Source organism: Dicentrarchus labrax, unplaced genomic scaffold (assembly GCF_905237075.1).
Source record: "Dicentrarchus labrax unplaced genomic scaffold, dlabrax2021, whole genome shotgun sequence".
Lineage (NCBI taxonomy): Eukaryota > Metazoa > Chordata > Actinopteri > Moronidae > Dicentrarchus > Dicentrarchus labrax.
In genome coordinates, this window is record NW_026136704.1 from 14,108,782 (window position 1) to 14,120,803 (window position 12,022).

General features: G+C 40.6%; 1 protein-coding gene across 3 annotated transcripts in view; it reads right to left on the bottom strand.

Annotated features, from left to right (window-relative positions):
* Nucleotides 1-12,022, bottom strand: part of veph1 (ventricular zone expressed PH domain-containing 1) — a 78,385-nt gene that overhangs the window by 62,498 nt on the left and 3,865 nt on the right. Inside the window, exons 2-5 of one of the 3 annotated variants that reach the window (XM_051396856.1) lie at nucleotides 6,951-7,096; nucleotides 6,461-6,663; nucleotides 6,080-6,298; nucleotides 2,910-3,084 (exon numbers count right to left, since the gene is read on the bottom strand). In XM_051396856.1, coding sequence (XP_051252816.1) covers nucleotides 2,910-3,084; nucleotides 6,080-6,298; nucleotides 6,461-6,598 — 532 coding nt within the window. In that variant the 5' untranslated portion in view covers nucleotides 6,599-6,663; nucleotides 6,951-7,096. Of the gene's footprint in view, nucleotides 1-2,909; nucleotides 3,085-6,079; nucleotides 6,299-6,460; nucleotides 7,097-12,022 lie in introns of all 3 variants that reach the window. The other 2 variants (XM_051396857.1, XM_051396858.1) reach the window with 2 other exon arrangements.

Genomic DNA, 12,022 nt, shown 5'->3' on the forward strand with positions numbered 1-12,022 from the left:
ACAGTCAAACTGTCAAAAGTCAACTGTGCAGCTAAACATGATAACCATGCTAATCAAAATATTTATTACGTATTACCTTACACGGATGGAGAAAAAAAAGTTTAGCCAGAAAAAAAAGGGTTTCTTGCTAGAAAACACAAAAAGTCAGCGAGTTCTGCAGCTGTAAAATATGTATTTGTAGCTGGGAGTTTATTGCTCGCCGCTATTCTAACCTTTGTCTAATACAGGGCTGCATCATATGGTAAAACATCACATTGTGATTATTTTGACAGATATTTAAAATGCGATATGATTCTCGATTAGTGTGGGAATGATCATCTTTGCATCACCCATTACATTTTCACGGGAAAAACTATTAAAATCATGATGATGTGAAATTTGTTGCGGTCTTTTAAATCAAGATTTGTAGACCAACCAGGGCATATCTGCAGCACTACTTCATTAGATTTTTATCACACATTTGACCTTTATCAAAAGATTCCAGCTTTCTGAGATTTTCTTCTTGCACTTAGCCATATTTGGATTATGATAATATCGCGATTAATTGTGCAGCCCAGGCAAAAAGGTGAAGACCTGGAGATGCTGTGGGACAAACTCTATCAGCAATAAACACGGTGGAGTGTAATAGTTTGCCAATTAGGTAAATGTGCTCCCCAAACTAATCCTTTTTTGTTTTAGTAATTTCTCAAAGGTGACAGTCATTCAACCGAATGGTGTGTGTGACATGTTACTTCTTCACGTCCGTTCATAATACAAGCAAAACGCAGACCTATTTGTAAAATCATTGGTGCACAGGTCAAATACTTCACAGTGTACCCTCAATGGAACAATATTATAAAAAAGCAATAACATTAGCTGATTTGTTGTTGTAATGACTTTGTATTACTGGAGATAAACTGTGGAGTCTTTAGCAGCAATTTAAGGAACAGCATTTAGATGTATTTAGACATTAAGCCACGATGACTGTTGCTTGTTTTAAACACAGAAACCAAATGAAAAACTAGTCTCTTTACTTTCATATTGCTACTCTAATGAGACAAAAAGCACCTGATTCCTGTTTTCCCACTGGCAGGGACCACTTGCTATCTCTATTTTCACCAACAGTTTCATGAATCAAAGGTGTAAAGTGTCTTCCAACTATCTGACGCTCTAAGCTGAAACCCTGGCTAAACTTGTAAAATAAAGCAGACAACAGAGAGCTAAGCTGTTTCATGTGCTGAGCTGCTGGCAGAAAATGTGCTCAGTGGGAGCATCACCATGGTGGGCAACTCACTCTGGTGCTGCATGAGGTGATTAGCACCACGTGCTTGTGTGTGTGTGTGTGTGTGTGTGTGTGGTGTGTGTGTGTGTGTAGGTGTGTGTGTGTGTGTGTGTGTGTGTGTGTTTGTGAGGTGTTAGTTCAGCACGTTGCCAAAAGCACCAAATGATTCACAGAGAAAAACACACCTGCACATGTAAATGCAGAAGAGCCTCACAAAATCATGTTCACACAATGTGCGACTCAATTACTTGTATAGAAAGTGAGGTGTTCTCTATTAACTGAACCCCTGCACAGCAGTATGTTTGTGTGTGTGTGTGTGTGTGTGTGTGTGTGTGTGTGTGTGTGTGTGTGTGTGTGTGGCGCGTGTGTGAAGGCCTGAGGGGTAAACAGATCTCCATCAGGCAGTGCTAACTACAGCCATTTAGACACCTTCACTACACTAATGAGCTTGAAAAGCATCTGTGTTGAAAAAAGGGGTTAAAGGGCATGAAAAAAGGTTTCAGGGAATAGCTGTCTTTAACCACTGACCAGAGGTCAGCTGGGTTCCCCTCTCTGACCTCAAATGTTAAGAAGGGAAGTTGTTGAACATAGAGATTTTCACATTAAACTTCTGGAAGATTTTCAGAGCCCATTAGTTCTGCTTTTAGAGGACACGTGCACTTCCACACACTTCGTATTTGATTTCATATTATTTGGTTTTTGGGAAAACACATTTTATTTTCTTTAATTCTTACAGTTGAATTTCTTGTGGGGCAAAACGCACAAATGGCCTATCATCTGTGTAAACTGAAAAATCTTTACATAGAAGTATGGCAAATTAATGAAAGCAGTGAACCTGTTTTATATGTTTTAAACAAAAATTGAAGTGGAGAATATGTTTATGTAACATTAAAACAGACAAAGACAAACGGCTGTTGCCCTTTTCTCTCCCCAATAACTACCTCTTGCGTATGAGTTTCCATGCAGAGGGCCATCAGGGAAATTAGATTTGCAACAGCTGTTATTTACCATCATTAATATCCTCAATGAGCTGGCAATCATTACAACATTATTCACTATGGCTACTACAACGGCTGATTACAACAGTAATCCATTTTTCTACTCCAGTAAACAAGCTGATCCCATTGTTGCAGATCTGCTACCCTCACAGTAAGAGCATACAAGTGCTAAAACCACATGTCAACCATTAACAACTAAATAAATACAATAACCCTTGTTAGAGAATCATTTCAATGTTCATTCTTAAGCAGAGCTTTCCTGCAAATCTCCTTCTGTGACTCTCTTTTTTTTATAGTCTCTGCAAAAGGCACACGCCCACACACACATTTCCCTAAGTGTGTAAGAAGATCTGTATGTGTGCACGGCAGCAGAAACTAAGGAAACGACTACATAGCATTGGATTTGAAAGAGTAAAGGAAGGCAGGAGAACACTTAAACCATATTTATAGAGAAAGAGTCAGACGGAGTGCAGTTTGAAAGTTTGCACACAGAAACAAAAAACAAAAACTTTCTACCCTTTTTCACAGCAACATCTAGCGGAGCATGGCAGCACAGGGATTAAAACATTTTCATGCAGATCTGTGTGCATGTATGTTAATACACTATCTATGGAAATCTTCATCTGTGTAAACGTGTATGTGTTTCCTACCTCCCAGCACACTGAGTGTTATGGCCTCTGTGTGTTCAGCCAGCAGATCGGACTTGGCAATAGCAGCCAGGGAGAGATAACTGGACATGTTCCTGCTCAGTTCCCTGTTCCCTCTCTGCAGGAACCGCACCGCTACCGGGACGGCCAGCACCATGACTGACGGACAGCTGTAGTTCTGATGGGACAAAAGGAGAGAGGAGGTTTGAGGAGACAGCAACACCTTTTCATATTAACAGTAACTATTTTTCAGCATTTTAAGGGATGAGCCAAATGATATAAAATATAAAAAAATTAAAGATCCCCTCTAGACATGTATGACGACATATATATGGCTTTTAGTATGAAACTGCACACACATCATTTTATGCAGAGTGAAGGTCAAGGGGAAGGACTTAAATAATTGTATCTGTAAAGTGATTTGTGGTAAAAGCGTTTGGTCCTTTAAGCCAGCTCACTGCAGTTCCAGTATTGCTACTGGAGAATCTCTGAACACAGAGCAACTGCATTCACAAACTGAACACTGACAGAAGCAGGGATCTGTTTCACACAGAACCAGCTCTCTCTAGTCCTGGGTTTGCATGGTGATCAGAGAAAATCAAGGTCCTGCCCTTAAAGTCTTGGCCTTTATTTCTTATTATCTACAGTGACCCAGCAGTACAGATGCTTGATCTTTGAAAGCACTGAGAGTATAATGGGAACACTCAACACACTCAGTGAGGCCTAAATATATCCTCACTACTGTCAGCTATGCACCAAATACATTTTGGACCATCTGGGACAAAAAGCAGCAGCTATGAGTTGTGTTGTGTTTGAGGATGCAGATCAATGCAGAAGTTTGTCCCTGTGAACATTCACAGAAGGAAGAATGAGGAAGGGGATTTTAAATACACTAGCACCCTCAACAGGACAGACTGAGACCAAGTGTGTGTGTGTGTGTGTGTGTGTGTGTGTGTGTGTGTACTGCTGCTGCTCCAGGCTACTGTCCCTCTAGAGAAGGTGGAGGAAACAAAGGAGACTCCCTCTGATTTTAAGCATTTTAGAGACAGGAAAGGAAAGAAAAGTAAAGGAAAAATGTATATTCACATTTTTAAGACCACCAGCAGTGATTACATCAATTATATTTGCTCTTAAAACAAAAATCCACTGTTGGATATGTTTCTTGATGTATAATTAATCAGCAGTCTTCACTGCACTCCTTGGATGTTATAAATTCTCCTCTGTGTAACCAGTTTCAAACTCTACCTTCCTCATCTACTTCTACCTCAGAAATACCCAGAATGCCTTTCAACATCATGTTTACTGTTGATGTTGCAGAGAGCTGGAAAAATAGTAGTCTTTCTCTCTCAGTCTGCCACAACTCTATTCTGCCACAGGAGGGCAGTGTCCACAAAAACTTCATTACTCCACCAATCGAGACGCTCCATCAGACTGTCTATCGGTCAATCTACATTACATTTATTTAACAGGCACTAATTTACAGTACATTTTTAACTTGCAAATGAATGTACAGATGTTTTTATCTGTCCTGTCTCTCTCTCTCTTTAGGTAGAGTCACTTTAACATAAGGCACAGGACAGATCAATCAGCCCATATAAGGAAAAAAACACTGAAGATGCCCTCATAAGAAATCCGTGGGCATATACACTACATGTGTGTTTGTTGTGCACAAGCAGCGTGCAAATGAAAACCCCTCTTCCTATTGTCTGTTGCTTACTTCGCTCATCCTCTCTGTGGGAGAGTCAGTGGAAGGGTAAGAGATGCGTTTGTGCATCTGTAGATTCAAAATGACAGGAAGACAAAGAGAGTAGAAGAGAGTAGAAGAGAGCAGAGAGGAGATGAAGGTATTGGAGGGTAAGAGAAGGTAAGAAAAGAGCAAGTAAGGCAGGGAAGATAGGCAGAATGAAATCAATCGAGAAACAGATTGAGAGAGAGACAAAGAAACAGCGACTGACAGAAGAAAGAGAGAAGTGCTCTGATAACTGCTTGAGTTAGGACATTAGAGCCTGGAGCAGCTGCTGTCAGAACTTTTAGTCTCACCTCTTTGAGTGTGTGTGTGTGTGTGTGTGTGTGTGTGTGTGCGCGTGCGCACCTTTCATCAAGAACTACCCTCTCTACGATGGTATTAAGCACATTCCCATTCCCACAAGAAATGGAGGGAGGGAGAGAGTCCCTTTGCTTTTAAGCCTTTTTGCTGTGGAGGTCTGATGTGGATTTACATTTACATTTTAAGGACCAATGAAGTATATTTGCTCTCAAAGTAAAAATCTACCTTTGATATGTTGCATGATGGATGTTAGAATTTATACTTGTGTACCCAACCTTCTTCATCTTCTTTTTTTTACCCAGAAAGCCTTTTAACCTGATGTTTACGCTTTAAGATAGTTGAACATTTCCAGCTTATGATCTGCAGCATTACTGTAAGTAAAAAATACCACCAAACAATAAAATGGTCCCAGAAAAACAAATTGCTTTGACAGTATTTTTGTGTTAAGAGTTGGTTTAGGGGTCAGGAACCCTCAAAGGCATCTTATATTTAGATCATTTTCTGAAATTATTTTTTTTGCTGAGGTAATGGAAAGTTCCAACGTACAACCTTTGTTTTACAGATGAGATTCAGATTCAGAGACTCACTCACTTTGCATTATAAATAATTTTGATATTTTGTTTACATTTATCTAATAAGACATTTTAACACAATACTTTTATTTGTAATAAAGTATATTCATGTACTGCAATATATACACCGATCAGTCATAACATTATGAGCACTGACTGGTGAAGTGAATAACACTGATTATCTGGTTATCATGGGACCTGACAGTGTATGGGATATAGTAGGCAGCAAATGAACATTTTGTCCTCAAGTTGATGTGTTAGTAGCAGGAAAAATTGGTTAAGTATTGGTTATGATAACACATCTAAAATGCTCTGCATATCACATTGGCTGCTGTTTTAATCAAACATGCATACATTTCCAAAGTGTTGAAGGTGTATGCTGTATGTGCAGTTTGTGCTTCAGGGAAAATAAATAACGAAGTACTTATCTCAGGTGTACAACACAACAAAACAATGTCTCCTGTATGTGTATGTGTGTGTGTGTGTGTGTGTGTGTGTGTGTGTGTGTGTGTGTGTGTGTGTGTGTGTGTGTGTTTGTGTTTGTGTTTGTGTACCTGCAGGATACAGCTGGTGATGTCGGAGGCTATCTTGGCGTGCGGTGTGTCCTCTGTGTTTTCACCTTGCGGGGTGAGATTATGTTCCAGACACGACTCCCACAGCCCCACCAGCGCCGTGCTGTGCTGCTCGATGGAGCCCGTTTCCCTTATGGCCGTGGTGATGCGCGTTATGCAAATCTCCACCACAGCCTGGTCATTGTCATTGGTCAAATAGTCCTGTCAGCCAGTAGACAGTAAGAGGATGCAAAATGAAGGACACAATGATAAATGAAGGAAAAACAGATGAATTATGGATGAGAACATGAATAATACATTCAACATTATCCCTGTAATATTTTGGATAAATATAAACTACAAGTGTTGGTTCCGCCTACTGACCGGTGAGCAGGAGATGGCCTTGATCTGGTCCAGAGCCTGAGACAGACAGTCTTCAATCTCTGCGTCCTCCAGAGAAAACAGATCCCCCGCTCTGGATAGATCCCTCTGCCCCAGCACCTGACTGAACAGCTGGTGCATCCTGGTCCTGGTTTAGGGCTCCTCTCAGACCAGTTTGGGACTGGTGTTTCCCAGTTTAAGATACCCTAATTGAGAATGAATATATCCCTGACATAATGATCAAGGAAAGCAAACTTCTGAATAATGGTTTCCTTTTGGTTTAAGGGATGTATAGAAAGTCCTCTGCATTGGAGACCCAACAGAGTAGAAAGTAATACCTTCTAAAAATAACATCAACTTAAATTTTCAGGCAATATTTTAGGCATTCTGGGTCCGGTGAACGCAGTCTAACTGGTGAAATTACTAAAATAATTAATAGAGAACATTACAAACATATAAAGAGTTATTAAATGTCTAAATTCTTGTTAAAAACCTCTTCAGTGCAGTCCAGGATCAGGTAGGTTGGACAAGAGTGGACGAGTCTGGCCCAATGTTTTTCTGGGTCTGCCTGAGGTCTGTTACCATGGAGACAAGGCATATTCTGGAGAAGGCAGTCTTTCTACAGTGGAGGAGCTACAGCTGAAGAGGAAGAGAGGGGGGAAAGAGAAAGAGAGGAAGATTAAATTAACTAAAGAGAGCCAAAATGCTGGGATGTTCACTGTGTATACAAAATAACATTCTGACAAGAAATAGATTGAGCAGCTGAGACTGAGACGATCAACTCTGAGCCAGTAAGATAAGCTGTGGAGGTTTAATTAGGGATTTGTTAGAGATTTTTGGTCTCAAGAAACAGACTTGGACAACTTGAACAGACTTACAGAAGTGGAAGGGAGTCAATATTAAAGGATTTGTTCAACATTTTGGGAAATATACCTGTATAACTTCCCAAGAGTTGGACTCATATCTTAGTAAAATATGTTAGTTAAATAACAAATCAGTTAAATATGAAGCTACCATCAGTTAGCTTAGCTTAGCATAGCATACAGAGTGGAGACCAGGGGACACAGCTATCCTGGCTCTGTCCGCATCGTGGCCGGTAGGAATAACTTCTAGGTATATTGTTGTCACTGTAATGTTGCCAGGCGAGCAGTGGTCACATAACCCCCTGTAAAACCATAACTTACTATTTTCACATTTCAGTTTTTGTACCGATTAAACAAATTAAATGTAATGTGTCAATTAGTGTGTTTCAGGTATATTTCAGTACCATCAAACAAAGCCAGGCTACCGGTTTCCCTCTGTTTCCAGTCTTTATGCTAAGCTAGCTAACTGGCTGCTGTGACCGTAGTAGATTCATATTTAACAAAGAGACATGAGGGTGGTATCAATCCTCTCATTTAACTCTCAGCAAGAAATAAATAAGCATATATCCCAAAATGTTATACTATTGCTGGTGGTGCTTTGCTGTCAAACAGAAGTCATGTGCCAATGATATTCAAAAGCAACAACAGAAGTAACTAAAAAATATCTGCTCACGCAATATACCCAACAGTTTGAAGCTTCATTCATAATGTTGTACTCTCTATAAAAACGTTATGACCAGGTTACGTTGCTGTCTCTGTCCCTCTCTGTCTGTGTCATGGATGCATAAAGAACGACACAATCACACACAGGATGAAGTTTGTGCTTCACAGAAAGTCCTGCAAAGCTAGACCTACCCGCACTGTCAAGCAGAGGTGTGGCCCTCTTTATTTGTGCTTTAGAATGTAACCGCCATGAAACGATCAGAAAATAGCATTTTATCTCTCTGATTCACTGCCTTGTTCTTGCTAACGCTGCTTCTTCTCAGCAGTCACTCTATAGCTCGCCTGACCACCGCAGTGATAAATCCTACTCCGTCTCATTCGTTACAAATTGAGGATTTTGTTCAAGGGTTTTTTTTAGGGTGATGATGTCATATAATATGATGACAGACATCGAAGCTTCATACAAAAACCTCAACAGAAGCTTTGAATGTAAAAAAAAAATGGATATTCGATACAGCCCTGTGCTCAATCACTCCTCTACTGTCCTTCTCCCTCGTCAGTCCCTCTGCCTTTTATAATCCTTTTCTCTCCTTCTGTTTTCCTCCTCTACAAGTGCAGCAAGTGTAAGTTAATATGTGATGATGTGAACTAAATGACTCCTTGGTAATGTGTGACATCTGCTAGAAAACCTTACATACCTTCCGAAATGCACACACACACACACACACACACACACACACACACACACACACACACACACACACACACACACCTATACATACACACACACCCACACCCACACACACACACACACATATACACACACCCACACACTCACACACATGCATGTACTCTGGGAATGTGTGACTACAGTTCACAGAGCTGTTTGTTTAAACTGTGCACCCTCATTGACTTTTTTAGGAACTGTTGGTGAAGTAATATTCTACACTGTGGTGGATTCAAATTAAACTTGAACATGTTTTGCTTAAACGGCCAAAACAAACAAAAAAAATAATGTATTATCTGTTATATTCTTAATATGCTTTTGTATTTATTACATTATAATACAGTGTTCATAATGGAGAAATAAATCTAATAGTTCAGAATAAACAGTCCTCTGCTACAACGTGTAATGAATGGAGTCAGAGTTGTGGGAACTATGTTAACCATTATCTCTATTTCGGTGAACCTCAATTAAACATTAAAACATTAACTCTACAAGGGGCACCAGAGGAAGTGGAGGGGAGTTTCACAAACACATCTATGTACGACTTCTAAAAGTGTGTTATATGTCTGGCTTCACAAAATGACAAGCATATCTGTCCTCCCACATAAAAACCTTAACACATACGCTCACACACACACTGCTCATTCCTATGCCTTTATAGAAACATTGTGCATGTAATGAAACACACACACACTCTTCAGATTCAGCCATTCAGCTTGTCTGCTGCTGGAAGAGCAGCTAAGCATATGTATCTGTGTCATTGTCTGCTCCCTGCACCCACTTCCGTCTAAAATCAGACGTCATCTTGTCCTCACACCATTTCTCTGAAAGTCACATTGGAGTGAGTCCAAGTCCACAAAGACCGTTATCTCTCCTGCCAAGCTGGTGATGGCAATGGCAAGCTGCCCATTGCCAGGATACCACATCAGGAATTCTTATTGGTCAGAGCCAGGCTGCTGGGACCAAAACAACAAAACAGCCGTAAAACATGGAGCAAAGAGATTTATCTGTCTCACACACACACACATACACAGACACACACACACACACACACACACACACACACACACACACACACACTGGCTGGATGTGTATAACTCACCACTTTTGTACATAGGCTACTATATATTAGAGATGTAATGATACACTCACTCAACTCAAGATTCAATACAATTCAAGATACTGGGTTCACAAAATGACTTTCTCACAATTTTTTAAAAACAAAATGAGAAGGATTGAAAGCGATTGTTTTTTCTCAGACAGAAAGGCTATATATCTGTGCATATTTCCTATTCTTTGTAAAAATGAAACTGTTGTCTTTACGCCATGACACAGCTACTGACACGAGTGACATAGGCTGTCAATCTAGCAAAGTCAAAAGCAGATATTACCCTCTGATTCATTTTTCATCTCTGCTGCTGAATTGTATTCTAACATTTCCCACCCAATCAGTAAAGGGGGGCGACAATGTGGTGTTTACCAAAAAAAATTCAAAAATTCAAAAAGAAAGAAAGATGATAAAGAAACGGGGAGAGAGGTGGAAAAGATCTAGAAAAGAAACAGCAGGAGAAGAAGAGGAATGAGAGTTGGACACACACACTGTGTAAAAGGCAGAGAGCGACAGAGGAGCTGATAGAGACAGAGAAGCAGAGAGAGAGAGAGAGAGAGAGAAAGCCAGAGGTGGATAATGTTTCGATGTCCTGAATTCCCTGTGTAACCTGCAGACAACTCGCATACTGAGCTTCCATTATTCTACCTGAATGCCTCACTAACACTCTCTCTCTCTCTCTCTCTCTCTCTCTCTCTCTCTCTCTGACACACAATTGCACAAACAGCATGCAGCATATACACATGCCATCCCCTCTCTCTCTCTCTGTCTCTCTCTCTCTCTCCTCACTAGTGAACTGTTGTTTATTTACAGTATCCCTTCCTGCTCTCACTGTGTCACAGCCAGTCTGAGTGACTGAGCACCAGGGTCTGTGAGTGTGTATGTGTGTGTGTGTGTGTGTGTGTGTGTGTGTGTGCAAATGCAGAGGAAAAAAGGGGCCTGAGGAATTTCAGTTCTTAAACAATCAGCTAGTTACTATTAATCACCCAGCTACGGCTCAGCAAGCTCAGGAATGCAGCCTTTAAACACACACACAATAAAGGACTGTTGCAGTACCTTGTTTTCACCTGTATAATGTGATACACACTTTAAATGCTTCACAGTTATTCAAACAGCATATCTGAGTTACACTTTTCACTTTATTCTTGTCGGTATGTTGTCTGTCATGCTCCTGCGAGTACTTTGGCGACATAAATTCTTCCAGTGGAATTCGGTTGAATGTAAGGCACCCACATGTTTCAGGAGAGCTGGAGTGGGCCACTGGGTGAGGGGTGACAGAGGGTGCATGCTGGGGGGGCCGGTGAGAGGGTTAGGGCTATGTGAGGACAATGTGACCGAAGGGCCTCTCTCTCTCTCTCTCTCTCTCTCTCTCTCTCTCTCTTTTTCCTCCACCACTGCCATTACTGTCTTCACTCAGCACTCTGAGAGAGAAAACACTGGCTCTTTTGTATGACTTATAAGACAGACCACCCCTCCCTCCCTCTCTCTCTCTCTCTCTCTCTGCTCAGTCGGCCCTAGCCTTCTGTGTAATGTGCACCTGCTCGGCTCGCAAGACATCTCACACACACACACACACACACACACACACACACACACACAAATACTTTAGAAAGAAGCTGAGTGAAAGGGAGAGACAGAAGGGGACTAGAGAGGAAAAAAATCCACATTCCACAGTTTTATCTACATCAGTGGTTCATATGTGAGTAAGAACTAAGAAGCAGAATGTGGAAGAAATATTTCTCTCATCCTTTCCCCTTTCTTTCTTTCTTTCTTTCTTTCTTTCTTTCTTTCTTTCTTTCTGTCGCCTGTCAAATTTACAGAAGTTCCCCAGTCAATTTCTTTATTTCTTTCAGTCTTTATTAATGCACATAATTATTAACCCTGACTGATCTGAACCCTGTTGGGAAGCTGCTTTCAAAAAAACTGTGTTCCTCACTTCACCATTAAGATAAAGAGAAATGTGCCCAACTGGCTGCCATTCTACACCCCTGAAAACACATCTTCAGGACTGATTGTGTTTGCTCTTATTGGGGCTACATGGTTTGGTGTTTTGCTCTTTTGTCACTGTAACAACACTCTAAAGATGTTAATCTTACTTATAATAACTTTGTAATAGCAAATTGGTGTGAGTTCATTTTGACATATGCAGACAAAAGGCACGTTTAAAAATGGCACTAAAATAAACTTACACAGAATAATGAATG